The sequence below is a fragment of the Echeneis naucrates genome, chromosome 15 (assembly GCF_900963305.1).
Source record: "Echeneis naucrates chromosome 15, fEcheNa1.1, whole genome shotgun sequence".
Taxonomy (NCBI): Eukaryota; Metazoa; Chordata; class Actinopteri; order Carangiformes; family Echeneidae; genus Echeneis; species Echeneis naucrates.
In genome coordinates, this window is record NC_042525.1 from 19,550,134 (window position 1) to 19,574,173 (window position 24,040).

The window sequence follows — 24,040 nt, forward strand, 5'->3', positions numbered from 1 at the left end:
AGGGGAATCCTGCGAACAGAATCCTGCTTTGCTCTGTTCTATCTCTGCGTCTGAGTCCTCCCTTCATTCTGGTTCTGACATGAGTGATGACCGTTAGACCGTGCTGTAGGTGATGTCCACAGAAGACATCCAAACACTGGCTACAAGCTAATGCGTGGTCATCTGAATGCAAGAGGTGTGCATATTTCAGGTAATAATATGGCAACAATGTAGAATGAGCCGATTGTTATGGAAAAATAATCACAGGTAGGATGAACATTATACATCGTGGCCATATTCTTACCTGGAACATGCACACCTCTTGCAAAAAAAACAAAACGAAACCAAAACCCATAAACAATGAGTAATATTAGACTAGGCGTAATATCCAAACAATACCAGCAATTCATAATGTGAAAACTCATGAATTTAGTGTAAATACCTCAGACCGCTTTATTGCATGATAGTCTTATTTGACACTCTGAACAAGCTGTTTTAGCAGAAAGAAGTTGGTGCCCCAGAACTGCAGTCGGGATGTTTAACGCCAAACGTCCTGGTCTTTGTGTGTGTTGTTGTGTGCGGTAGAGTACTTACTCTAAATTTGTGGTCATTATCTTGGTCAGAAAGTGTGAAAATAATGGCAACAGCTTCAGTAAATTCCTTTGCTTTACACGCTAAATGTTTTGGGTCAGCAGGTCCCACTTCCACGTACACTGCAAGGTCTAAAATGTCTTTCACCAACTCCAGAGAAAGTAAGAGAAAGCACAGAGTCTGTAGCCACAATGTTTTCAAAGACTTCCAGGCAGTGGCTGGGACGTCTCCCTGTCACCCCCTGCGGCTGTTGTTGGGGTTAGATGTTCTTTCCCCAGTTCTTGTCCTTCCTTCTCAGCCAGGGCCAAAAGCTTCCTCCGCCAGCTCTTTCATTGCCTTTTTCAGGTCTTTCCCGGTCACTTCTGCGTCCCTTAAGAGGCATGTTGTTCATAGCCCCACAAAGCCTCAGCAATCGATCTCTATTGGGCAGGTGGCGGTCTTCCAGCCTGCCTACTTGCACTTGGTGGCTAGTTCGAAGTGCTTGGCCTTTTTTCGCTCATAGGCGCCTCAATTCCCTCCTCCAGTGGTATCACAAGCTCTGTGAGATGCACTGATCTTGCTTTTGAGGACCACACAACAATGTCAGGGCGGAGAGATGTGAAGGTGATTTCTGTGGGGAACCGCAGCTGCCTGCCGAGGTCGACCCTCACTCTCCTGGCCTGGCATATTTCTGTCCCCCACCTTGTGACAAAGCTGGTGTTGGTCCTTTGCTGCCCTGTCGACGCCTCTCCCAAGATCTCTGCCAGCTTTCTCAGGACCTGGTTGTGGCGCCATCTGTAGCACCCCTGGGAAAGCGTCTTGCTTTTTTTTTTCTCTTTTCCTTAAAACTGCTACTTGCGGGCCTTGACTTCTGCAAATACAGTTACTATGTCTTCCATATATAAATAACATCTTTCTGTTGAAATCAGTGCCCAGAGGGATCTGTTCGCTTCACTTTTTTCATCAGTGTCTTTGACAAGGACCGCGCGTCACGCCGGCCAGTAGGCGGGAGATTCCCGACGTGTCGCTGAAATGGAACAATCTCAGCCGTCTGTCGGGGCTTCCTGCTACCAACTAGCCAGCGACAACCGCGAAAGAGAGATTTCTGATGCGTTGTCATTGCAGCGTGAAAAGGCCCATTTATCCTCAACATTAAATACGCATACGGATACGCTGGCAGCCTTTTGTCAGTGTTTCTGGATACGCGGACACGCCCCCAAACGGAGCGGTACCACCTGCAACCGTGGGGGCGGTGTGACTGTCACTGTCCGATACGTCGCCGGGCTCCGGTCACAAAGAAGAAATAACACCGGCGGAACTTTTTGAAGAGAGGTTGGGCGAGTTGGTGAGGAACTTTCAGCACATTTACGACAGAACGTCGGCTGGACACCGGGATGAACAAATGTTACAGAACAGCTGGAAGGAGATCGGGAGACAATCAAATGTCAGTCGGTCGGTCGCGAAGGAGAAGTGGAGGTCGATGCGGGACAGATTTGTTCGAGCCCACAACAAATATATTATGTAATATATACATTATCAATACCTCCTCCACAGTCGCCATGCTTGTTTAAGTTTGTTGTTGTCATAAACATTTGACTCTGAGCTGCCCCCTGGTCATGTATTGGTTAACATCCAGGCCAACGTAAAGGACGGATGAGAAAGTGAGCAGCAGAGGTTGCGCTTGACTTTTTCATTGTCCATCATTTTGACAGACAGGTTAAAAAATCCGTCATAATCTATTTTTATCCGTCATTTTAATGGTCGTTTTTTAATTATAATAAAGACAGGCCATAGCATTTAATTTTCATTTATTCGCTTTTAATGCAAATTTAGTTAGAACAAACTAAATGATGCATTTATAAAGGCATGAGAGAAAACATTCATCACGTCAACACCACATGTCCCCGCAATGACATCGGTGGCCACTAAAAGCATCAACGGTGGCCATATGCGTTGCGCATGGAGAGAAACAGGGTGCCCGCTATTGCGTAATCAAATGCGTCAAGTGAGGTTGCTGCAGAGGCGATTGTCATTATATTTTGTACCTTTGCCTCGGACAGACGGCTTCTCGTGGCTGTTTTGATATTGTTCTGAAGTAATTGCAACCCATCAAAATGCGCATGGAGAGAAACAGGGTGCCCGCTATTGCGTAATCAAATGCGCAAAGCACTACTATTGGACTGGGGATATATGACCAAGGTGTCACAGCAAGTCTTAAGTTCTTCCTTTCCTCTTCAATTCATTATTCTTTTCATGTTTTTAGCATTCAGAAAAATGTTATTTCAATTGTTTGTTTTTCTGTTACCTATTGTATGTAAAGTTTGGATTCAGTTTACAGTTATTTTAGATGTTGATTGTTTAATAAAATGTTTTTTTGCTAAGCCATTGTCCTGGACATTCATCATCATTCTGTGGGGCCCCCAGGGGGTCTAGAAAGCTCCTGACGACGGCTATCCACTATATACGGAACTAAAACTCCAGGAGGGACTGTACGGCCTTATTCAGGAACAAGTGTCCCACTGATTTTCTCATGCAGGAGAAAAAAGAATTTGTGACTGTAATGTGACACCATGGAAGCACAGTGCACTGTCTCCTCACAGTAAGAGCCTGAGACCTTTCTTTGTGGAGTTTACATGTTCCTTCTATGTGGCTTCCTCCCACAGTCCAAAGAGATATAGGTTAGGTTCATTGGTGACTCTAAATGGCCTGCAGCAGTGAACTGCTGATGGAGTGATGACTTATCCAGGGGGACACACCCTTCACACTCACCCAATAGCAGCTGGAATTCCCCAGTCTGTTCAGACGGTGGTGAAGAATGAATCATCACTGAGGCTGAAGTGAGCTCTACTCCAACAGGTTATTAAACACAAACCTGTTATTGGGGTTGTCAGTTAGAAAACGCAAAAGGATGCAGCAAAGTATAGCAAAGGGATGAAATACTTCTTGCAACAAAAGACTTTAAAATCAGGATTTGATGAATTGGTGCACTGGCCCGGCTCACGTCATACGACAACCAGCAACCACATTTTTACTTTTTGTTCTGTGTTAACCGAATGCACCCATGCTAACACGCTAATCTTGTGAGCCTTAACATTATCATCTTCATCATAAAGTCTTGACAAAGTTTATCTAAACCTTAAGACAAACAGATTGCTAGATCATGAATATTTAAAATTCAGCTCTAGAGCAAAGTATTTAAGTTGTCATGTTTCCTGAGGTTGGCTTAAAAAAAAACAGGAAAGAAAAGAGTAATTTGAGTTATTTAATAAAATAACTGAAGATGTTGAATGTGTTACGTTTAGTCTCATCTTGCGCTCACCAATGGTGACGCACAAAGAAATATTTGCACAATCAATTCATACTTTCAAGCTCCATTTAATACCCTAGCAAAATGAGTATGTGACTGTTGTAAGGAGTGAACAAAACAGAAAGTGCACTTTTTTGTTCATTGGAGTTCAACAAAATAAAAAAGTTTAAAGCAGTTTTTGTGTAAGAAGGAGCAAAGTTATCAATTTGTAGAAAAAGCAAAGACACCAATAAAGGTACTCTGTCGGGGGTATTTGGTGGTGTGGTGTAGATCAAAGGCACAGCACAACTTTGTATCTCACTGGGGATTGTTGCGCACGCACAAAAAAACACACAAACATGCACAAGCCTTCAAAGTACATTTCTGATGTAGCTCTGACACTCAGTCTCACGATCTACACCCAGGCTAGTGGAGGAGAGGTTCTTGGAAGCAGAAAGTGTTTATCCAGAGCATGGTGCTTTTTAATTTGGAGAACAGAACATGAAGAACTTCCATGTCAGCCTTTATTCAGTGGATATGATCCTGGAGAAATCAAATGAAGCAGGTGATGACCAGACTGGCTTTTATCTCAGATTCTATTATGTGTGATATTTCTTTACTCACTCATTTGTTTTAAATTTTTTAAATAGTATGACCACTCTATCGTTGGATACAGCGTTCCTCAGTCTAACAGTCAAAAAAAAAAAAAAAAAAAAAGAAAGAAAGAAAAAAAAAAGGGTAAATTAACATTCAGTAAACATTCTTCTCTAAAGGTACTTTCCCTTATATAATTTGTAATCTTCCTCTTCCATTATGTATACATAACCAAGTTTAATAACATACCAATCAAGGGTTATTTCACAATTGGAAAAAGCACAAAATGTTTACACTCTTGTACAGGTAAATAAAAGTTTCTGTCGACTGTTATCAGTAAGAGTGTAGCATAGTTCAGAGTTCGTCTTGTCTCTCCTCCCTACCTCTGCTGTTCTCACATTAGATCTTTACATACAAATATTGACAAAGTGGCGGTTTCTGCTCTGAAGCAGTAGAGTCTTTTCAAAAGCAGTAATCATAATGAGGAGAGGAGAGGTTTGGAGATGCTGGGAGGAACAGGCATCGGAGTGAGAAGGGGAGGGGAGAGGGAAGGGACTCATAGCTGGCCCTCGCTGTCCTGGCTGCTGCCCGGCTTCTCAGCGTCCTGACCAGGCAGCTCTTTAAGGATGAGGGCAGCACTCTTCACTGAGAACTCGTCACCATCTGGTTCAAGACCATCAGGGCAGGGCAGCTTCAGAAACTCCTCTCTCAACTGAGCTGTGTGTCTCTGCAGGGAAAACACACACACACACACACAAAGCTTGATTTAAAATATTAATAACAATAATAATATTGACAATAACAAATGATCTGCTTCTAAAGGAAGGAAATAAAAATAAAAACATTACTTACAAACAGTGAGGCAAAAAGGTGAGAAATGATGTGGAGCTGTGTGAAACGTCTGGCTGTGCTAAGGCCTCTCTTCAATGGAGCTCAGTTATTTACAGTGAGGATTAACTGTATTTATTTAATGCCAGAGGAAGATTAGAGAAGAACTCAGTCTGTGGGTTAAAGTGTTTGACTGTGTGTATTTGTGTAGTTGTAAGCTTCTTTGTGTTGGGGATGTGAATTAAAGTGGTCTATTGAGGGTCCATTGTCCCTTGCAGCCGAATCAACGTTTATGAGCTGTGTTGTGTTTAAGTGCAGAGAGATTTTTTGATGAGATGTTTGACTACTGAAAAGTATGAAGATGTGCAGAATTTAATACTTGGTCAGGGTGAATCTTGTATGAATTACTGCAACAATGGGGCGTGGCATGGAGGCGATCAGTCTGAGGCACTGCTGAGGTGTTATGGAAGCCCAGGATGCCCTGATTCTCCATAGATTCTCTACAAGGTTTAGGTCCTGGTCCTTTAACCAGGCACTGGTACTTTTGAAAGTTAGGGCAGGTTCTGAGTCCTAAAATTAAAATCAGCATCTCCATTAAACTGAGAGAAGCATGAAGTGCTCTACAACTTCCTGGTAGACGGCTGCATTGACCTTGGAGCTGTTAAAACACAATGGGCCAACACCAGCGAGAACATGGCTCCCCAAACCACCACTGACAGTGGAAAAGCAACTGGATTCTGTACCTCTTTTCTCTTCCTCCGGACTCTAATCTTGATTTCCAAATGAAATGGAAAATGTACTTTGTTCTGTGAAGAGGACTTTGGACCACTCAGCAAATGTTCAGCCCTTTTTGTCCTTAGCCCAAGTAAGACACCTCTGATCTTGGCTCCAGTTTAAGAGGGCTTGGCTGAAGGATTGTGACAGTTGTAGGCCATGTCCTGAATACATCTGTGTTTGGTGGCATCATGTAAAGCGATAGTCATCACTTTACATGAGACACCCTGAGTTACCTTTAATGCAGCAGCATGGTGGGACATGGTGCGGCCCACCCTCTTGTCACTGCTATACTGCTGGATGTCAACAATCCACTCCTCACACTGAGACATGATCTCTGTCCTCTTCAGGTAGAAGTGTTTGTGGATCACCTGTAATCACATGACAGCAAAGACGAGTCACATGACAGCAGACATGACAGAGGTGTGTGTGCTCAAGGGTATAGAGGTGTGTGATTGAGATTTGTGACTGAGGTGTACAATTGATGTCCGTCATCAATATCAATATCACTCTTCACACCCACAGTAAGTTAGCTCAGTTGACTTCCTAGCAACAGTCGCCAGGGTCATCAGCATGCAGTGAGGGCCATGTTGAATGTGGGTGTAGCTGCTGCTCTATTAGTAGAGGGAATTAATTAGTTATTAATTAGTAGGAGGCTGCTGATTTGCAGAGAGGAGGCAAAGAGGCCAGAGGGAGAGACTGGGAGCCAATTTAATCTCTTTTCTTCTCCTATACCTCCCTCTGCAGGTGCCATCTTCCTTCCATCTTGGTCGTTACTTCCCATCTTGTCCTCTGTCTTTGGTCATTCCAGCAAACCCGCCACCCCCCCTCTTGGCTGTTTCAAGGTTTCCAGTGTGTGATAAACAAGGATGAAAGTGGATATCGCGAAGAGCAGAGCTCACATACAGAGGTGTGGCTCACATGTACAGTCATTTTTTATTTTACTGTTTGAGTCTTCTCTTCCTCTGCCAGGTTTTATAAAAGCACTGTCAAACACAACAAACTGTATAATGTATAAGACACTGAAAATAGACTATCTTGTTCAATAGCATTCATGTAGGTATAGAAAATAAATGTAAGAAATTGAAGAACTTCAATTTTTTAAAGGGAATATATATTTTTTTTCAACTTGTAACAAGACAAAGCAAAGATTTTACACTTAAAAACTAATACAATTTCAGTTCAAAATGTACTGTATATTCAGAAACCTTTTCATGTTTCTCCACAGTCCTTTCTTATATGTGATCTCTTCTGAATGAGTTCTCTCTGAATTACCAGGTTGAATGATTCATTTTCAAAGGCACTATCCATCTCACCAGACCAATAAAAGTATTATATAAAAGAGAAGGACTGTGAGGAAGAGAGGTAGGAGGAGTGATGGGCCAACCTCCAGACAATGTCATCTACCAAGAAATTCATATGAGGGGAATTTCTAATTAGAAAGTGTCCCCAAACAGCCCTGGTGGAGGTGAGGTAGCCCTTTCTTTCCTGGTCTGGAATCCGGATTGACATTCGTAGAGAAAGACAGATGTGTATTTCTTGTGATAATTTTGTATTCATGTTAAAATGAGACAGATCTAAACGATGTAAACTGATTGACTGGCAAGGACGAAAAGAAGAAAGAGTTCTACAAAATCATGGTTTATGCATTGACCAAAGGTGACCACACATTCAGCATTAACCCCTGTTTGTCTTGAATCTCACTTATATTACTGTTTACATTGTTTGTACAATTTTAGAACTTGATTTGTTAGTTGGGGACTGAAGAGACTAAGCAGCTAACATAAGCCAGATTTGTTGGCTGTGGACTTTAACAAATCCTGTTATTTTACACACATGGATGGCTCTCAGACCACATCCCTCCTAAGGATATGTTACATCTGAGAAATTATTTGGCACTGAAAACTCAGTTCTGCTAAGTTGGTTACTATACCAATAGCTTCCAATTTGAGCTCAAGTATCTGAATGAGTATTATCTTTTGGAGAGTGTGAAAACTGAAAATTGAAGAAACCAGACACTTTCCAATGCCAGTTTAATCTTCTTTTTTTTGTTTGTTTGGTTTGTTTTGCTTGAGGTTCAGGGAAAATGAAAAGACAAAAAGGAGGGATTCTTATGAAATGAAAAAGTTTTCTGTTGGTTGATAATCTCATGATTTGTCCTTCCTTTGTGAATGGTTAGGCGTCAGTTCATCAAACTGAATCGATTTTTCACTGCAGTGTGCCACCAAAGTAGACAAAACCAACATGGTCTGGCAGGTTTGGAGTCTGTCATCTTTTGCGGTGCAGTTACCTCTTTGAAACATGGTGAGGGGTTCCGCATCTGTTCCAGCATGGCCCATTTGACGGTTGCTTGCCGGATGTTGCCATCATATTCCCTTGAGCTCTGAGTGCCACTGGGAGTCCCACGGGAGCGCTCATACCCTGGCTCATTGAAATAGGGCTCAGCCACCAGAATGAGGGACTGCACTGACACTAGCACCTACAACAGAGAGAGAAATGGAAGGAAGACAATTAACACCACTGATCACAGAGTAGGTAGCCACCTTTGGTTTCCAGAAGAGTTGGGATGAAAACAACATTTGCATATGGGTCATTTTCCCAACCGGCTCGGTACAATACTGAACATCTGGTGAATTATCTAGATATTATTGGCAGTGTTAATATCTAGTCTGTGAAATCATTTGGCAGCGGTAGACACTTAGGACAGAGTATAACAAAGATGGAATATTTTGGCATTATAAAGATATGTCCTTCAATATATTTTTTATTCACAGCCTGATTAATGTTGGCCTGTCTGACTGAGGACATCCTCCTGCATCAGTCTGTCTGTTCGAGGCCACAACTGGGCTTGGAGGCCAGTCTGCTGATCCTGCCAGCTGGATGAACTGGAAAATGTTCCATCAATTGGATATCACTGAACTCCAACTGATGTGATCTGTTGGTCTTCAACTGGGTTTCTACAGTTCAGGGCCAATATCTATGTCAGCTGATGAGCTTCATTCCTGCATACTCGTCTGTCTCTTCAACCACCACCTTTTTCTATTATTGATTTACAGTGTGCTATATGGAATGGTAATCAATGGAGGTAACAATTAAATAGTGCTGAAGGTTTTAGTACAATGTGCATAAGCTTGAGTGATTATCAAAAATCTTTTGCACCACTCTGGATATCCAATTGGCCCTTGAGTCACAGAGTGCCCAACATCTTGAAACTGAATAAAGATTCTTTATAAAAAAAAAAAAAAAAACTTGGTCAAAAAAAAAATAATCTTATTTTACCCATAAATTACATAAAATGGTGTTATTGAGCATTATAACTATTCAGCTAGACAGTGAAAAGAGCTCTGAGCTAATCAGTTCAATTGGCCAATCAGTCAGTTTTGTTAACATCTGGCCAGCAACTGCAAAGCCACTTGTTGCCAGTGACTTAACAGGGGAAAAGGAGAAGGAGAAAATGCACAAATTTAAACATTCTTACCATCTTAGTTCATAGTTTAGCACTAGAATTTGAGCAAAACAGGCCTTGGGATGCTGTCACCAAGTTTTACTCCTGTAGACTTATTAGTCCTTATAAACCGATTTTAAAATCTTATATAAAATCAATTGTGACAGATATCAGTGCAAAAAGTCACAGTCTTTCCCCTAAACATGATTGGCTTTGTTTTAAAACCATGTTTCGAGAACCAAGCATGCAGGGAGTAAAAATGTTAGCAGCTGCTTGCTTACTACTTTGCTTGCAGCTGCTAATGTTGGCACAAATAGAAAAAGATTCCAGCCCCTTGGGGTTAGAACCCCATGAGAATTTCATGAGGAATGAGACCATAAACTGGATCTAATAAATAAAATCAATATAAAATAAATCAAGTCAAATCTTTCAGGCTAAACATTCAATGAAGTAAACTGATTTTAACTTCAAAATGAGTGATGCGTGTAAACAGGCATAACCTCCAGGTTCAAATTATATTGGTTTTTGCTTGGTTTAACACTAACAGATTGTCAACAAAGAAAAATAATAACTTGGTTTTAAAAAAGATCCTGACAACCACACCTGCCAAACCACAAAACTCGATACATAGCTGCTGGCGGACTAAAGACAGGACGGTGATAAACTGTAGCCTGGGACTACGACCATGCTCAGTCATTCAGACAAGTGACTGCTGTGATGAATCCTCACCTGTAGAAAGCTTGAGGTCTGTGGGTTCCATTTCTCTTCTGGTCTCCCATGCCAAGTGTTAAGGATACTTAAACAAACCTGGGTAACGTATGCATGAGCGCACATAGACAGAAACACACAAGAAAAAAAGATATCAAGGTCAGATATAGCAGAGTTTAACATAAAAAAATCTACTCCATTGGTGGCAGACCTGCCATCAGCTCTCTGCAGTAGTGGTGTGCAAAGAAACTGATTCACATTAGAATGGCAATATCAAATCAAATCTAAAAATCTATGTAAATAAATAGATGGTTGCTATTGTGCCATTTTTAGAACGGGGCTGGTTAACACTTACAATGACTTTAGCTTTTCAGCCCTATAAAGACTTTTTCTCAGCAGGACTATCTTAAATGATGAACTGCACCACATGATGTCTGAGGCCCAAATACAATCAGCAGCATGTTGCTGCAACTGAATTTCTCTACTGGGTATACAAATTATCGATTTATTCATGATCATTAGTTGGTTCACATTATCAGCCAGTTATCTAACGGATAAGCAGCGATTTTCTTGAGAACTTGAATTTTGATTGATAACAATAGGCTCTTTCTACCTGAAACATACAGTACAGGCCAAAAGTTTGGACCCACTTTCCCATTCATTTGAATGAGAAGGTGTGTCCAAACTTTTGGCCTGTACTGTAAAAAGCTTAATATTACTTAAGATATACTGGAAAAAATGTATATCATATTTATTAATAAATGATTTATTACCATTTAGGAAACAGCGGCCTACAGACAATGGCATTTTCATAGGATAAGGAAGTATTTTGTGCCTTTTCCTCCTTTAAACCTGGTCATAGACCACTTTATGACTAAACTTTAAATAGTTACAAATTGGCTGTGTTGCCTTGGGGTACATATACCGTACCTGCAAACTCAGAAGGTCTGAAAAAGGTGGCAACCTTCCAAAAATCATATGCTGATAGGTTAAATTAAGACATCATGAGTTGTCTGACAAAATTCGGTGATATGCATCACAAGTGTTTTATTCACAAAAATGCATTAAATCAGCTCAGAGAAAGATTTTTTCATAATTACTGTCTTGTGATGTGTGCCCTGGATGATTATGAAGACGTCACAAGTTGTTTGGAAAAAAAAACAAAAAACATTGGTGATACGCATAACAAGTCGAATGAGTGTCTTCTGAATGTGCCGAATATCCAATATCAAACCAATTTAGATGAGACAGGTTGGACACTTGCATATGCCCCTAGGATATGCAGCGAATGCTACCAATCACGTTCATATGCGTTTCCCACAACGCATCTGTGTGATTTAGGGCAATTATACACCTACTCACAAAGCGCAATACAATAAAAAAAGATGTCATGACAGACTGTGTTATAATTTCTGTATCATGTAAAAGGCCATAAGACATTGCCATATCTGGCCTGCGAGTTTGAGAGTGTAATGCAATGTTACGTTAGGCACTAATGTTACCTCCTCTCCTCTGTATCAGCGGTGCAGCTAAGTGCTGTGTGTCCCGTCCATCTGGCTGATTTTGCCGAAAAGCAACTAGTTTGCAGATGTGATATACAACAGGACGACAGAGTTTGCACACCACTTCCTTAAACTTGAAACCAAAGTATTTACAGATGAAAGAAGATATTTTACCTCTCCCATCTACCAAAGGTTGCCTTTCTACCATTTTAACTCACTTCAAGCACACACACATTGCTCCCCAAACAGGAGGGACAGGGTACAAAGCTTGATGGAAAAGATGGGTGCTTTGCTTGTGCGGCAAAGGTACACCATGCCATGCAGCACAGTCATTCCTTTACTTTGATTATGATATTTTGCTGGTCATGGAAAGCCAAAATTGAAATCCGATTAACTGTCCAGCCCTATTGAATTCTTATCAACAATGAATCCATTGTGAATTCATTGTTTAACATCCCTATTCATCCTCTTTGATTTATTTGATGTCTGCTACAAAAGCCTTTCCTCTGACAGAGTTAGGAACAATTTGTAGAAATACAACAGCTTAGAAAGGTTGGCTGGAAAACAGATAAATGAAAACGGATAAAATTTTCGTGCTCAAAGTGATGACATTAACATCTCTGAAAACCTCTCATGTGTGAACATTAGAGACATTAGTGCGTGCATTTTCCGCTCATTGTGCTAAACTTACATATTTTATTGGCACAGACACATGCAAGTGGCATCCATGAATTTAAAGCAGAGGTGGACAGAAGCTATCACAGTTAAACCATTTGTCAAATAATTCCATGGATCCATATTATTCAATTTTATAAATTATATTTGGGAAAGTTGCATCTACATTTCTCCTCAAAATACCTCAAAATATTTTAACAGGATAAATATGGACTCCAATACCGCTCTGACCAACAGCAACAGAGAATTAAAATAAAAAAATTAAATAATTTACCAGTTTACCTACCTCATTAGAAATGTAATAGTGTTGGCCTTTAGAAGCAGATTTATTGTCAGATGGCTCATGTTTTCAGTCCAATTTAAAAATTTCATTAAACAGTGCTACAAAATTAAATATATTAGTTATTGTCCTTTGTAGACTGCAGTGACTACTAGAATAATCTAGTGTATGAATATTTACAGTGTGTGTTGATTATGTTAAAGTTGATTGTCAACAATAGAGTGGCTGAGTGGTTCTCTACTCACTTTCCCATCGTTATAGAGGTTGGGGTTAAAACGCACACTGTGTCCACCTGTCGTCTCAAGGTTCACCAGCGGAGGAGAGTTAGGATAGTCCTGTGGAAAATACACATCGAACTCGAAGCAGCCATTTGCGTATGGGGTTTCCGCTGGACCTGTGATAAGAACCTATGAACATACAAGGGGTAAGGGTTCAATACAAACACTGTGAGAAGGTGCAGCAATCCCATACTGAAAGGGTTAATTAAAAAAAGGCTGACAAACTAATGTCAGTAAATATGAAAGAAAAAAGGCAAATTCTAAAATTAATAAATAGACTGTGAAATTATCAGATCAGACTTCATGGATGAAAATTTATCAAACAAACAAGCAATTATAAACTGTTGTAAGGGTGACAATGTGAAGACAAATAAATAGTGTAAATCAGAAGGCGGTGTCAAATTTAAATCCCAGAGTAATAATTACTGAAGAGAATTCAGGATTTGAAGACTGAGAAGAGGCTACAGAACAACAGGAAATAGACAATGTGTTAAGTTTTACACTGTAGACAAGTAAAAACAGCAGGAGACTAATTTACATTAGCACCCAGGCATTCTCCTCCACAGGCCATTGCTTACCTTATATCTATATCCCTACTACTCTCTTACAAATAAGAAGACCTACTGTGCAGCTTTAGGATGTAACCCTGTGACAGAATTAACTGTTCCAAAAGCAGATTTGATCTGTACCAATGACTTGACACAATATTTACACCTTACGGGACATGTGGACAACCCACAAAAGTTAATATGATGCTTCTTTGAGTGGAGACAGAGCTGAGTGGAGCATGATGGGGCTCTCACAACCACACAACAGACAGCAGGCACTGGGTGTACAATATGAAAGAAACAAGAGAGTCCTTTAGAGGGAGCAACAAGATATCCAGATGTGATCAGCCAGCTACAAAACAGCCCACGTAAGCAGCTGCATGTGGGCAAAAACAGGAGGTATGACCCAAGCAGTCTCATTAGACAAATCAGTTTTGTTTATAAAATCACAAACACAATCTTTGATGCCTTTACATGAGGTAAAGCATACATTTCACTTTATGTTGCACCCATCTGCAGTGGGTCCAGTTACCTAAGACGGATGAGAATCTGAACAACACCTGGCAGGAAGGCTGGAGGAGAAAAGTTTTTCCTTGAGAGAAATACAAACAGCTTGACCCTGGTCTAAACCAACACTACAGTCTGCAGCACTGTTGTCAGGGCTGGTAACCCTGAAATGACTCAGTAACTGCACTTGCAAGATGCCACTCATGTGTGACATTTATTTTGACATGAACATTTTGCAGCACTTCCCACCAAAGTCAGATGAATTAGGTGTTGAAACAGAAATGACACCAATTGTGCCACTGTGATGGGTCAGATAAGTGCAGTGAGTGGGGTGCTAATGGGCACTAATGCAAGGATGCAGGGATGCAGTACAATAATGAAGTGATCCCTCACAGATCAGGAGATTTCCTCCTCACCAGCCACAAGACCTCCATGTTGATGCTGCTTCCTGGGCCATGCATTCTTGGGGAAAAAGCTAATTTGACAGATTTATGAACATATTTGCTAACAAAAAATTCGCAGTGATGTGTTGTTGTGTTTCTACTTTGACTGTGATGATGCCTTTATTCATTGTGGTCTTTTTCCAACATTGAGCAAATCAGATGAGAATTCTGACATTTAGCAAAGTAGATTATACCATTGGTAAACTCGCAGGGTGAGAACCATTTATTAAATGTCACTGTAGTAATGAGTAAGGGCTGTTAATAAATTGCGGTAAAAACACTGGATATAGCAACATAATACAGAATTTGTTTAATGAAGGCAAAAGACGATAAATACAAATTTAATGTTGACAGACTGCCAACTTTTTTTTTTTTTTTTTTAATTAATCAGACCACAAACAAAGCTACCACACACCACCTGATAATATCATGGCATTTTTCCTAAGACACTGACTGTAGACATATGATGATTTGTGTAGTATTGTGATGGCACCGCCTTTTTTGCCTGCTTGTCTTTAACCATGTTTCAGACCTTGTTGTGACCATCCTGGTTCTAAGGTTCCTCAGATTTGTTCTATTCAACAACACAGGCCAACGGGGGCATTCTTTGTGGACGAAGTGAATGGTTGTCTTTATTTTAAGACCCCCTCTCCCCAAATCCCATCTGTCAGGGTAGCTGAACTGATCATACTGTCGTATCAGACCTATCACAACTGAGGAACGTTACCTTCATGATGTCCAGTCTCTCCTCATCACAGCGAACAAAGACGCTGGATGAGGATGAAAGGGGCAGCGAAGTAGAAAGGGTAACAGCCTCCTGGGCCAGGCGACGGGATCGGGCTGCACTGTTTGTATCGCTGGCATTCTTCACCTGAGACATATAGTGGTAGTTCACCTTGAACATGATCTTTCCATCCTCATCCTCTGAAACCATTTCAAAGGTGTCTGCACGGAGAGAGAATGTGTGTGAAAGTCCAGCCTGCATAACAGCTGAGGTCACATGGATGCCAAATCCAGCAGGTTAAAAAAAAAAAAAAGTGATTAGATATCAGTTTGAATTTTAACAGTGTTGAGTCAGTTCTGTTTCTTGCTTTACAGTCAAACATTTGGTCGTTAACCTTTCAAGCTAAAAATAACATTCTGCTCTGTACTGATTGCTGTATAATGATGATAAAATAATAATGATAATGCAATACAGCCCCAGTCTTCGCTTTCTCAACTCTGTCCAGTGGAACACAGCGGAACAACACTGTTTACACTCCAGTCACTTGTGATTAGTTCAGATATCAAGCTGCTTACACAATCACTTGCATCACAGATAAATCACAACATGACTGAATGGAGAGTGATGGACAAGAGAAAAGAGATGAGCAGGATACAAACACAGCCTTAATCATCTTCTCTGCTCTTGTTCTTCTTGAGCTCTGTTACAAAGGCATGATGACAGAGACAGAGAAGCCTGTACATGTGAGGATTGGAGACGGTCTAGGGGAGGAATTTTGGATGACAGAGTTTGTGCTGAAATGCTGAAACCAAACATGGGTAAAAAACAAACAAAAAACAAAAAAACCCAACAACAACAAAAAATGTACACATGAAAATGTGCACACACACACACACAAACATACAAACTCACCAAATTGAAACTTCTTCATGGCCGCTACATATTTTTCTTCCAGAGAGCGGAGGATGGAGAGAGGCTTAGGCCGACTTGAAACTTTCCTCGATGACTCCACCAGTTTCCTCTCTGGAGAGGAATGGGGATTACAGGGTGTTAAATATCAAATCAGATTTATTTGTATCACCCCAAAGCATAACAAAGTTACATCATGGCACTTTACGAATAGAGCAGTTCTAGACCAAACTCTTCATAAAATGATTTAAAGAAACCCAACAGATCCCCCCATGAGCAAGCACTTGGCGACAGTGGCAAGGAAAAATTTCCTTTAACCAAGCTTGGGGGGGCGGCCATCTGCCTCTTGAGAGAGAGAGAGAGAGATAGAGACAGAATTTTTTTTTTTTTTTTTTTTTTTGGGGGGGGAGGTAAACAGAACAAAAACCTGACCTCTCATTGTTATGTTGTTTTGCTGTTAAATTTGCTATAATTAATAATAGTCTTTTTTCAAATAGTGCAGTTTTTTTGGTCACTGTAGCTTCCTCTTGGCCAACCAATAGGAAGGCAAAGAACTCATCAGCCCTGCTGTGATGTCACAGCGACACTTGATGCTGCTGAGTATTTGAGTATTGTGCTTTTTCAACAATAGATAGATAGATAGATAGAACTTTATTGATCCCCAAGGGGAAATTCACCTAGTCAGGAGCTCATCAAAATAAAAAACGTATAAATAAAACAATGTCAAACAAAAGATAATATGTAGCAAACGAGAAGATGCCAGTCTGTCATATGTTGTATGACAGACTGGCATTGGTGATTTGTTGTCATAGAAACAAAACCTACACACAAACAATACCCTTTTTTTTTTTTTTTGATGACTTCCTCCACAGCAACCTGTCCTGTGAAAAACTGTATATGGACTGAAAGAAATGCACATCAGAGCAGAGCAGCCCCTGTCTCTACTTGCTATGTCAGGACAGGTACATCAATACTGTCCTACTCTGTGGAACAAGCATAAAAACTCTCTGGAGGGATCTGAGGAAAAGGGCAAGGTTGGTGGGTTCGGGGTGGGTAACTGAGGTCTGTGTAGCAACAAGGTAGTGAAGAAGGTGTAATGTTTCATCATGTCGAAGCCATTGATTGTGATGCTTCAATGTGGCTGATTGTCACCAAAAAGAATCTCTGGACTGCCATTTAAAAATCTACATTCACTGAAATTTAGTACATATGAAAGAGATTGTTCTTCTTCTCCCCAGGGTTAAGAAGAGTTTTCCATCTCATAAGATAACAAAGAATGTGGAACAAGACCTCTGGTCTACATGGTTCATCACTGATCTGACAGGAGTGAGAGATATCACATTACATGACTTTAAGGGCTGGAATACTGTTATTCACAGCTGTAAGAATTCAGTCTTTCTGAAGATCTGTTGAACTTTGGATGTTGACCTATATGGTTGGGACTTGTTATGAAGAGTGATTAAAATCAAAAAACACAGACAATGCTAAATCACATTCTGCAAATTGAATCAGAGAAATTCAGAGCTTCTGCAGGATCCCTAGAGATGCATATCTGGTAATAAAATAAAGGCAGTTAAAGGTCCCAAAATCTAAATATGTATACAACACTTTCCAATGTGAGGTCCATTACCTTGTCCACTAGAACCTGTGATATAATTGTTTTGTGCTTTTGGTTCAATCATGGTGATAAAACTGTTGCACTCATTCCACACATGTTCTCAGTGCAACAAACAGCAGGAAAAATTGTGGTTATGACTGTAATGACATAAAAACTACACATGTTGAATACGTACCCTGGTTGGCCTGGCGCAGGCTGGTAGTAGCAGTATAGACTATCTCAGCCGTCATTTGGATGTCAGGGACCAGCAGAGTCAAACCCTCGGGCTCTGGATCTGAGCTCTCTGTCTTCACTACACCTTTACTCTTATCTTTCTTTGACCTGCAACACAAATCAACCTTAAATCAAAGTGGAGAACTGGATGTTGTGTGAACATCACCTTCACTGGTCTGGGATTTTAATCTCATGTAGAGCATGCAGATTTTCAATTGATCATCTCTATCCCTATGATTTAGGTACTGCACTTAGCAATTTTGGGATTTTGATCATATTTTTGATAAACTGTACACTTTAGGTGATTGAACCCAAAAAATGACCTATGACCTGCTATAATATCAGCTACAAGTAAACAAATATACAGTCTGTTGAAGCCTATTTTCTTAAACTACATTCTTGTGCATTTTTTGCCTTTGTACAGCTGCGGTTAGGACTAAGTCTTATTGGTAAATGCTTCACCAGGCCATATTTATTGGAAGCCCTCAAAATACATTAGATCAGCTGCTGCTTCCTGTTTGAAGTGCCCATGAATGGACAGTCATAGTGGAAAAAAATTGGATTCTCAGACAGGGTCTGTCCACAGAAGTGAACCCACACAGTCCTACTGAATGCCCAGGTTTGTTAAGACTAGGTCTTGTAATTTCATAATTATCTATAATGAGTTGTTTCTGGATCTTCTTGATCCAGAAACAAGTTCCATATCTGCCATAAATCTTAACAATTGACATCTTCAAGTGCATACAAGTGCTTCCATGCCCTGCCATCACATTCCCTCAATTGATCAGATTACTGATCTCAACCTAGCACCTATGAGTGCTACTTCCTTACTAACCTACCTATGCTACAACTTTTAGAATTTGTGAATATATGAAACAAAAATACCTTATTAATTCCTAGAGAGAAATTCCGATATGCGACTGGAATGGACGACCAGACTTTGGACAATTTTAAGTTCATGTTTACATGGAAATCCGTTACTGGATTTACTATTAAACAGTGCACAAGGTCCACTGGACAAAACACTTCAGAGGGAGACCCTAGACCTTATCACTTATCAGATCCTGCAAACTTTTACTGAGTGTTCACTGGTTCACTCTTTTCCTTTTACAAACTCTAACCCTTTCTTTTGACAAGTGGGAATTTTCAAGACCCACCGGCTCCCATCACTCCAACATGCTAATTAAATACGCCAAGCTTATGGTAACATCATGTTCTATCTATCGTCAATTCTTGTGGTGGTGTCAAAAATTTATCAATTTTATGACATTCATTATTGTGACAATCATTATTTTCATATTTTGGTAAAATTTTTCACGTAGTCTCCCATCTAATTTTCTTTTAATTTTGTCTACATGTACTGTAGGCTATAAATGATTACTTCATTTGTGGGTGGGTGTTTTGAATTTAAGATCTTTGCTGTCAATATAAAAGGTTTGCTGCACCCCACCTGTCATGTCTATTGCCCATCAGTAGGGCATGCCCCACATTTTCAGAAGCACAGGGCTAACAATGTACACACTCACAGACCAAACAAGTACTTTACTGTAACAGCTTGACAGCATATTGAGGGTATAACTTGTGTGCTTTAGCGTCAGGAGGATTTTTAATGCAATTTATTTGTAATGGGGTATTTTACTTAGTTGTGTTGGTTCTTTGATCTGAATCAGTGTGTGATGTTAACACTTCCTGCAACACTAATCTCTTTGTTGAACAAGATCTGTGTTGGGTACTGGATGGGGCATTTCAGAGCACAGAGACATGTGTGAGACATGACTTGTGAATGAGTCAGAATACAATAGTAACAAATATAAGCAGCTGATTATCCTATAAATACATCACAGTCTCATTAATGTACATATAATCAGGAATTTTGCTTTGCATATATGTCTGCTGGAACAATCATGACAAGCATGCTCTACAAAATACAAGCAGATGCAACATTCATAAAAAGGCACTTTGAGTGTGTACATATGCTGCCAGTCAAAAGTTTGGACACACTTTCCTACTCATTTGAATGAGAAAGTGTGTCCAAACCTTTGACTGGTAGTGTATATGTTACCCAAGTACAGCATGTGGTCAAGCACCTTTAAGAGAATAAGTTCACTCATAACAATATATTGTCGCTTTGTATTAAAACATGAGTGCTAGTGTATGTAGAAGATTGTGATAGTGTTTAAAGGAGTCCTTTTAAGGTTTGCTTTTGTTACATAGCTACTATGAGCATATGTAAACTTAATTCCTTTACTTAACAGCAGGTGTCTTCACATGGGGAACCAAACATCAGACAGTTTGGACATTATGGCATCCAATCTGTCCTGAAAAAGCACCTGCTCAATAAAGCTTGGCTGCTCTGGCTGAAATAACTATTAATGCTAATGTTAACAATGTAGCAATACCAAAACTTACATATAACTCCTTTAATGCACAGCAGTTTTTCCAGAGGACACAGCACTCCTTTGAATTCCTCCAGGAGGAGCTGACCTATATCACATTACCTCCTCAATGTCTCTTAGTAAATCCAGGGTGCAATTTAAAGCAATGTGTGCTATAGCTGTAAGTAGTATAGTAAATAGTTCCTTACTGGGCAATTCGTGATCCAAGGTAAATTTTTAAACCAGGTGATATCATGGCTGGATTTAAGTTTTCAATTAGACAGTACTGGTCAACTTTAACTCAAAAAAACAGTTCAAGGAACGTAAAATTATTCACCGTGGTGTCCTGTGTAACAGTTATACTCTACATTTAAAATATCAAAAGCTGGGGGAAAAAAACAACCACACCAAAACATTATTATTATTATTATGATGACATATTATTCAACACTGCTCCACTGTGAGATGAATTTTCTCTATCTCACCTGAGGCGATTGGTGTAAGTGTCCACACAAGTTTTCATCTTGGCCAGCAGCATCCCAACAGAGGTCTGTCCTTCAGATTGTTCTTCATCCTCCTCCTCCTCGCTCTGCCCCAGATCGCCAGAGAGAGGCAGCAGCAGAGGGACCAGAGCTGTGCAGGTGGAAATGGCTCTCAGCAACTCCAGTAGTGCTCGATATAAAGGGACATGGCGCGCCATATCCAGAACTATGGAGAGACATGAGAGTGTGCAAGGATAAGATGGACAATAGAAACACAGATTTGATAAACCCAGTTTTACATATGTGACACCAAACCACACATTGCCGGTTCTTTGTGGTTGGTTGTGAAAAAGACCTTTGGACTGTGTTTGAGACTAACTCTGATCCAGGGTTCAAATTACAATGAAACTATCTCTGTCCTGACCAGATAATTCAGGAAACATTCAGAAAAAATTACAAATGACCAAACATCTGGATGAGGTGACATATTTCGAAGATCACATTAAAAAAAAAGATAGCCCATTTATATTCAGCCTGGTGTGATGCGTGTGTGCTGTGCATCTCTGATGAGAATGAGGGAAGAAAAATATCTGATTGTATGGCAGTTAACTCTTTGGAGTTGACAGACATGCCAGTACGTCCATATCACAAGTCTGATTTAAGATGATGCAGCAGCAAAATGCAACTTCACTGAGTCTCCAGGTGAATGTGTGTTAGAAGCGTGAACTTCAAACTATATAAAAGTTTTTAAGTTGTGTTGAAAGGCAAGTGAAACATGACTTATGAAAAAAAAAAAAAAAAAATCATGCCATGCTTTTTCCTGAATGTTTTTGTCATGTTTGGTGGTCGGTAAAAAAGGGCTATTCTAAGGAAAGTGCTCACAAGCAGAGAGAAACATGACGCCTCCATTCCTACTGCAGGAAAAATGCACCACATCAAAAATCCAAAAATTATATTGCAATGTACAGTATCTTGTTCCTGAGGAAGAAGGGAAAGTTTTGTGTGTGTGGAAAAAGAGAGACAGTGATATTAACTGCGAGTTTTAAGGTAATAATAATTAGTGAAGCATGTTATTGGGAGACCTGACTGCTTTATTTCATTGATATGCTGGACCCCAGAGGATTAAACTTATAATATGAGGCAGCTTTAAAACATGAGGCGAAGCAACAAACTGTTAGAAAGGATAGTGAAATTGGTCAAATCTTGAGCAAGAGATTAAGACAAATAGAAAGAAGACTTGCAGGAAAACATTACCCCTGAGAAGTGTGAGAGGACACCTGTCAAACCCGAGTGATTAATATATGCATTACATTTCTGAAGCTTAATTGGTTGTGTACACATATTCGGAAAAGCAACAGTACTATAGCAGTTGTTTACTAAATTGTGAAAAGGAAAAAGGCACAATTTTTCACTCCCACAATGTTCTTGAAAGAAAAGTTTTGTAAAAAGTGGTTTGAGCAATTTGAATGCTTCAAAAACTAGAGCTCTTCTTTAACATTGATAGGTAATGGGTTTTAGAATTCTATATCTTATTAAAGATTACATATCCTACCAGAGGTAAGCAAGCAATTTTTCACAGCATGCAAGACCCCTTACTATTTTTTCTTTAGGTAAGACAATCTTATTCCATACAACTGAAACAGATTTTGTCAAATACATGAGTCTGTTGAAATTGAGAGATAATTATCAACAGCCTGACCACAGCAGCATTATCCTGAGAAATGTATATTAAATAACCCTAATTTAATTAATTGATGTAAATTAGTCAGTAGGCAAAAGTACAAATTATTAATTCACAAGGTGAGCTGGAAATAATCATGTTATATAGCAGATATAGCATTTGTGCACATTCAGGGGAAGACAAGGTAAGTATATCAGCCCAGGATACCTGTCCTTTCCTCTATACGACAAATCACAGCTGAGTGATATCAGTACAAGGTTCAAGGGTCAAACTGTAGACCACAAAGGTCTGAACAAAATCAGGAATTTCAGTTTAAACTGGTCAAATGCTGCGTATGAACCAAAACTGAATGTTTCCCTGAGAGTTAAAACGTCTCTTTGTGGTGATTACATTCATTTTTAAATGAAATCATATATGTGCTTCTCTGCAGATATTTGTTACTATGATGTGATATATATCGTAGTGCGATATAAAAAAACAATATAGTCCTCTATTGTTTATATCGTAATTTTCTGTGTGCTACTGGGTCAGTGTGGCTAATGTAACTGCAATGATGCTGCTGCTTTGCATTTAGCATTTTACATCACCTGGCAGAGGCAGAGAGCACAGTGGAAACAGAACCAACAGAATCCAAAGAGGAACTGGCGCCAAAAAGGGGGAACTGGAACTAAATGGGTTGGTTTTGGTTTGGATTTAAAAAGTCAGACACTGACCAGACAAAAGCACATTGCAAAATATGCCGCCAACAAGTCGTTACTAGCGACTCGAACACGTCTAATCTTTTCTATCTCTTAAAGACATGGCAAGAAGAACCGTACAGAATAACAGTACAGAGACAGTAAAAAGCGACAAAAACGAGACTTCAAAAAAACTAACTGACATATGCATTACTTGAAAACTGACTGCACTACTAGATATTTTGAATGGTATTTGTCCATTGATATTTGCGTTTTTTATTTTATTTTTTTTTTATTGTGTTTTACATATAAAACATGTGCTTTACAGTGTTTCCCCTACGATTATATTAGGGGGGCACCCCTCCTCTGGTAGTAGCAGCCAGAGCAGCTCTCCTGCTCCGGGTCCAATCAGCAACAGTTCTGCATGCCCTGCCCCCAACCTGCAGTGAAAGTCTGCTCACCACCGCATGTCAGGCTTTGACCCAGCTTGGCTGTCAGAGGGGAAACATTCCCCATGCCTTTACAAGACTGATATTGGTAAGTAATTAAACAAGCAATTAAATACATATATTACATAAATAAAAGATAGATAGGTAGATGAGATAACTAGATAAATTAATTATTAAATAAATAGATAAGATAGATAAACCGTATTATACAGTACAGGCCAAAAGTTTGGACACACGTTCTCATTCAAATGAATGGGAAAGTGCGTCCAAACTTTTGGCCTGTACTGTATATTGTCATCATTAAAATATATTATGATTCTGATTCCTTTGTTCATGTTTTTTGTACGACGGCGACGAAATAAAACAGTGGTATTGCCCCAACAGAATGGAGCACCAGGCTCATTTACTCATTTACTCAAATACATTTACTTAAAATGTATTTAAATGATGAACGTAAGATAACACCAGAGAAAATAAAAGCGTATTCCAATCAAA

General features: G+C 39.8%; 1 protein-coding gene across 4 annotated transcripts in view; it reads right to left on the reverse strand.

Annotated features, from left to right (window-relative positions):
* Positions 1-3,797: 3,797 nt before the first annotated feature.
* The window catches only part of birc6 (baculoviral IAP repeat containing 6), an 87,966-nt gene continuing 67,723 nt past the window's right edge, over positions 3,798-24,040 (reverse strand). For all 4 annotated transcript variants that reach the window (XM_029521945.1, XM_029521942.1, XM_029521944.1 and 1 more), the window contains 9 exons: positions 20,742-20,964; positions 17,844-17,989; positions 16,054-16,164; positions 15,145-15,362; positions 12,887-13,048; positions 10,206-10,283; positions 8,322-8,510; positions 6,268-6,402; positions 3,798-5,156 (listed from right to left, as the gene is read on the reverse strand). In XM_029521945.1, the coding sequence (XP_029377805.1) occupies positions 4,986-5,156; positions 6,268-6,402; positions 8,322-8,510; positions 10,206-10,283; positions 12,887-13,048; positions 15,145-15,362; positions 16,054-16,164; positions 17,844-17,989; positions 20,742-20,964 (1,433 nt within the window). In that variant the 3' untranslated portion in view covers positions 3,798-4,985. The remainder of the gene's footprint in view (positions 5,157-6,267; positions 6,403-8,321; positions 8,511-10,205; positions 10,284-12,886; positions 13,049-15,144; positions 15,363-16,053; positions 16,165-17,843; positions 17,990-20,741; positions 20,965-24,040) is intronic.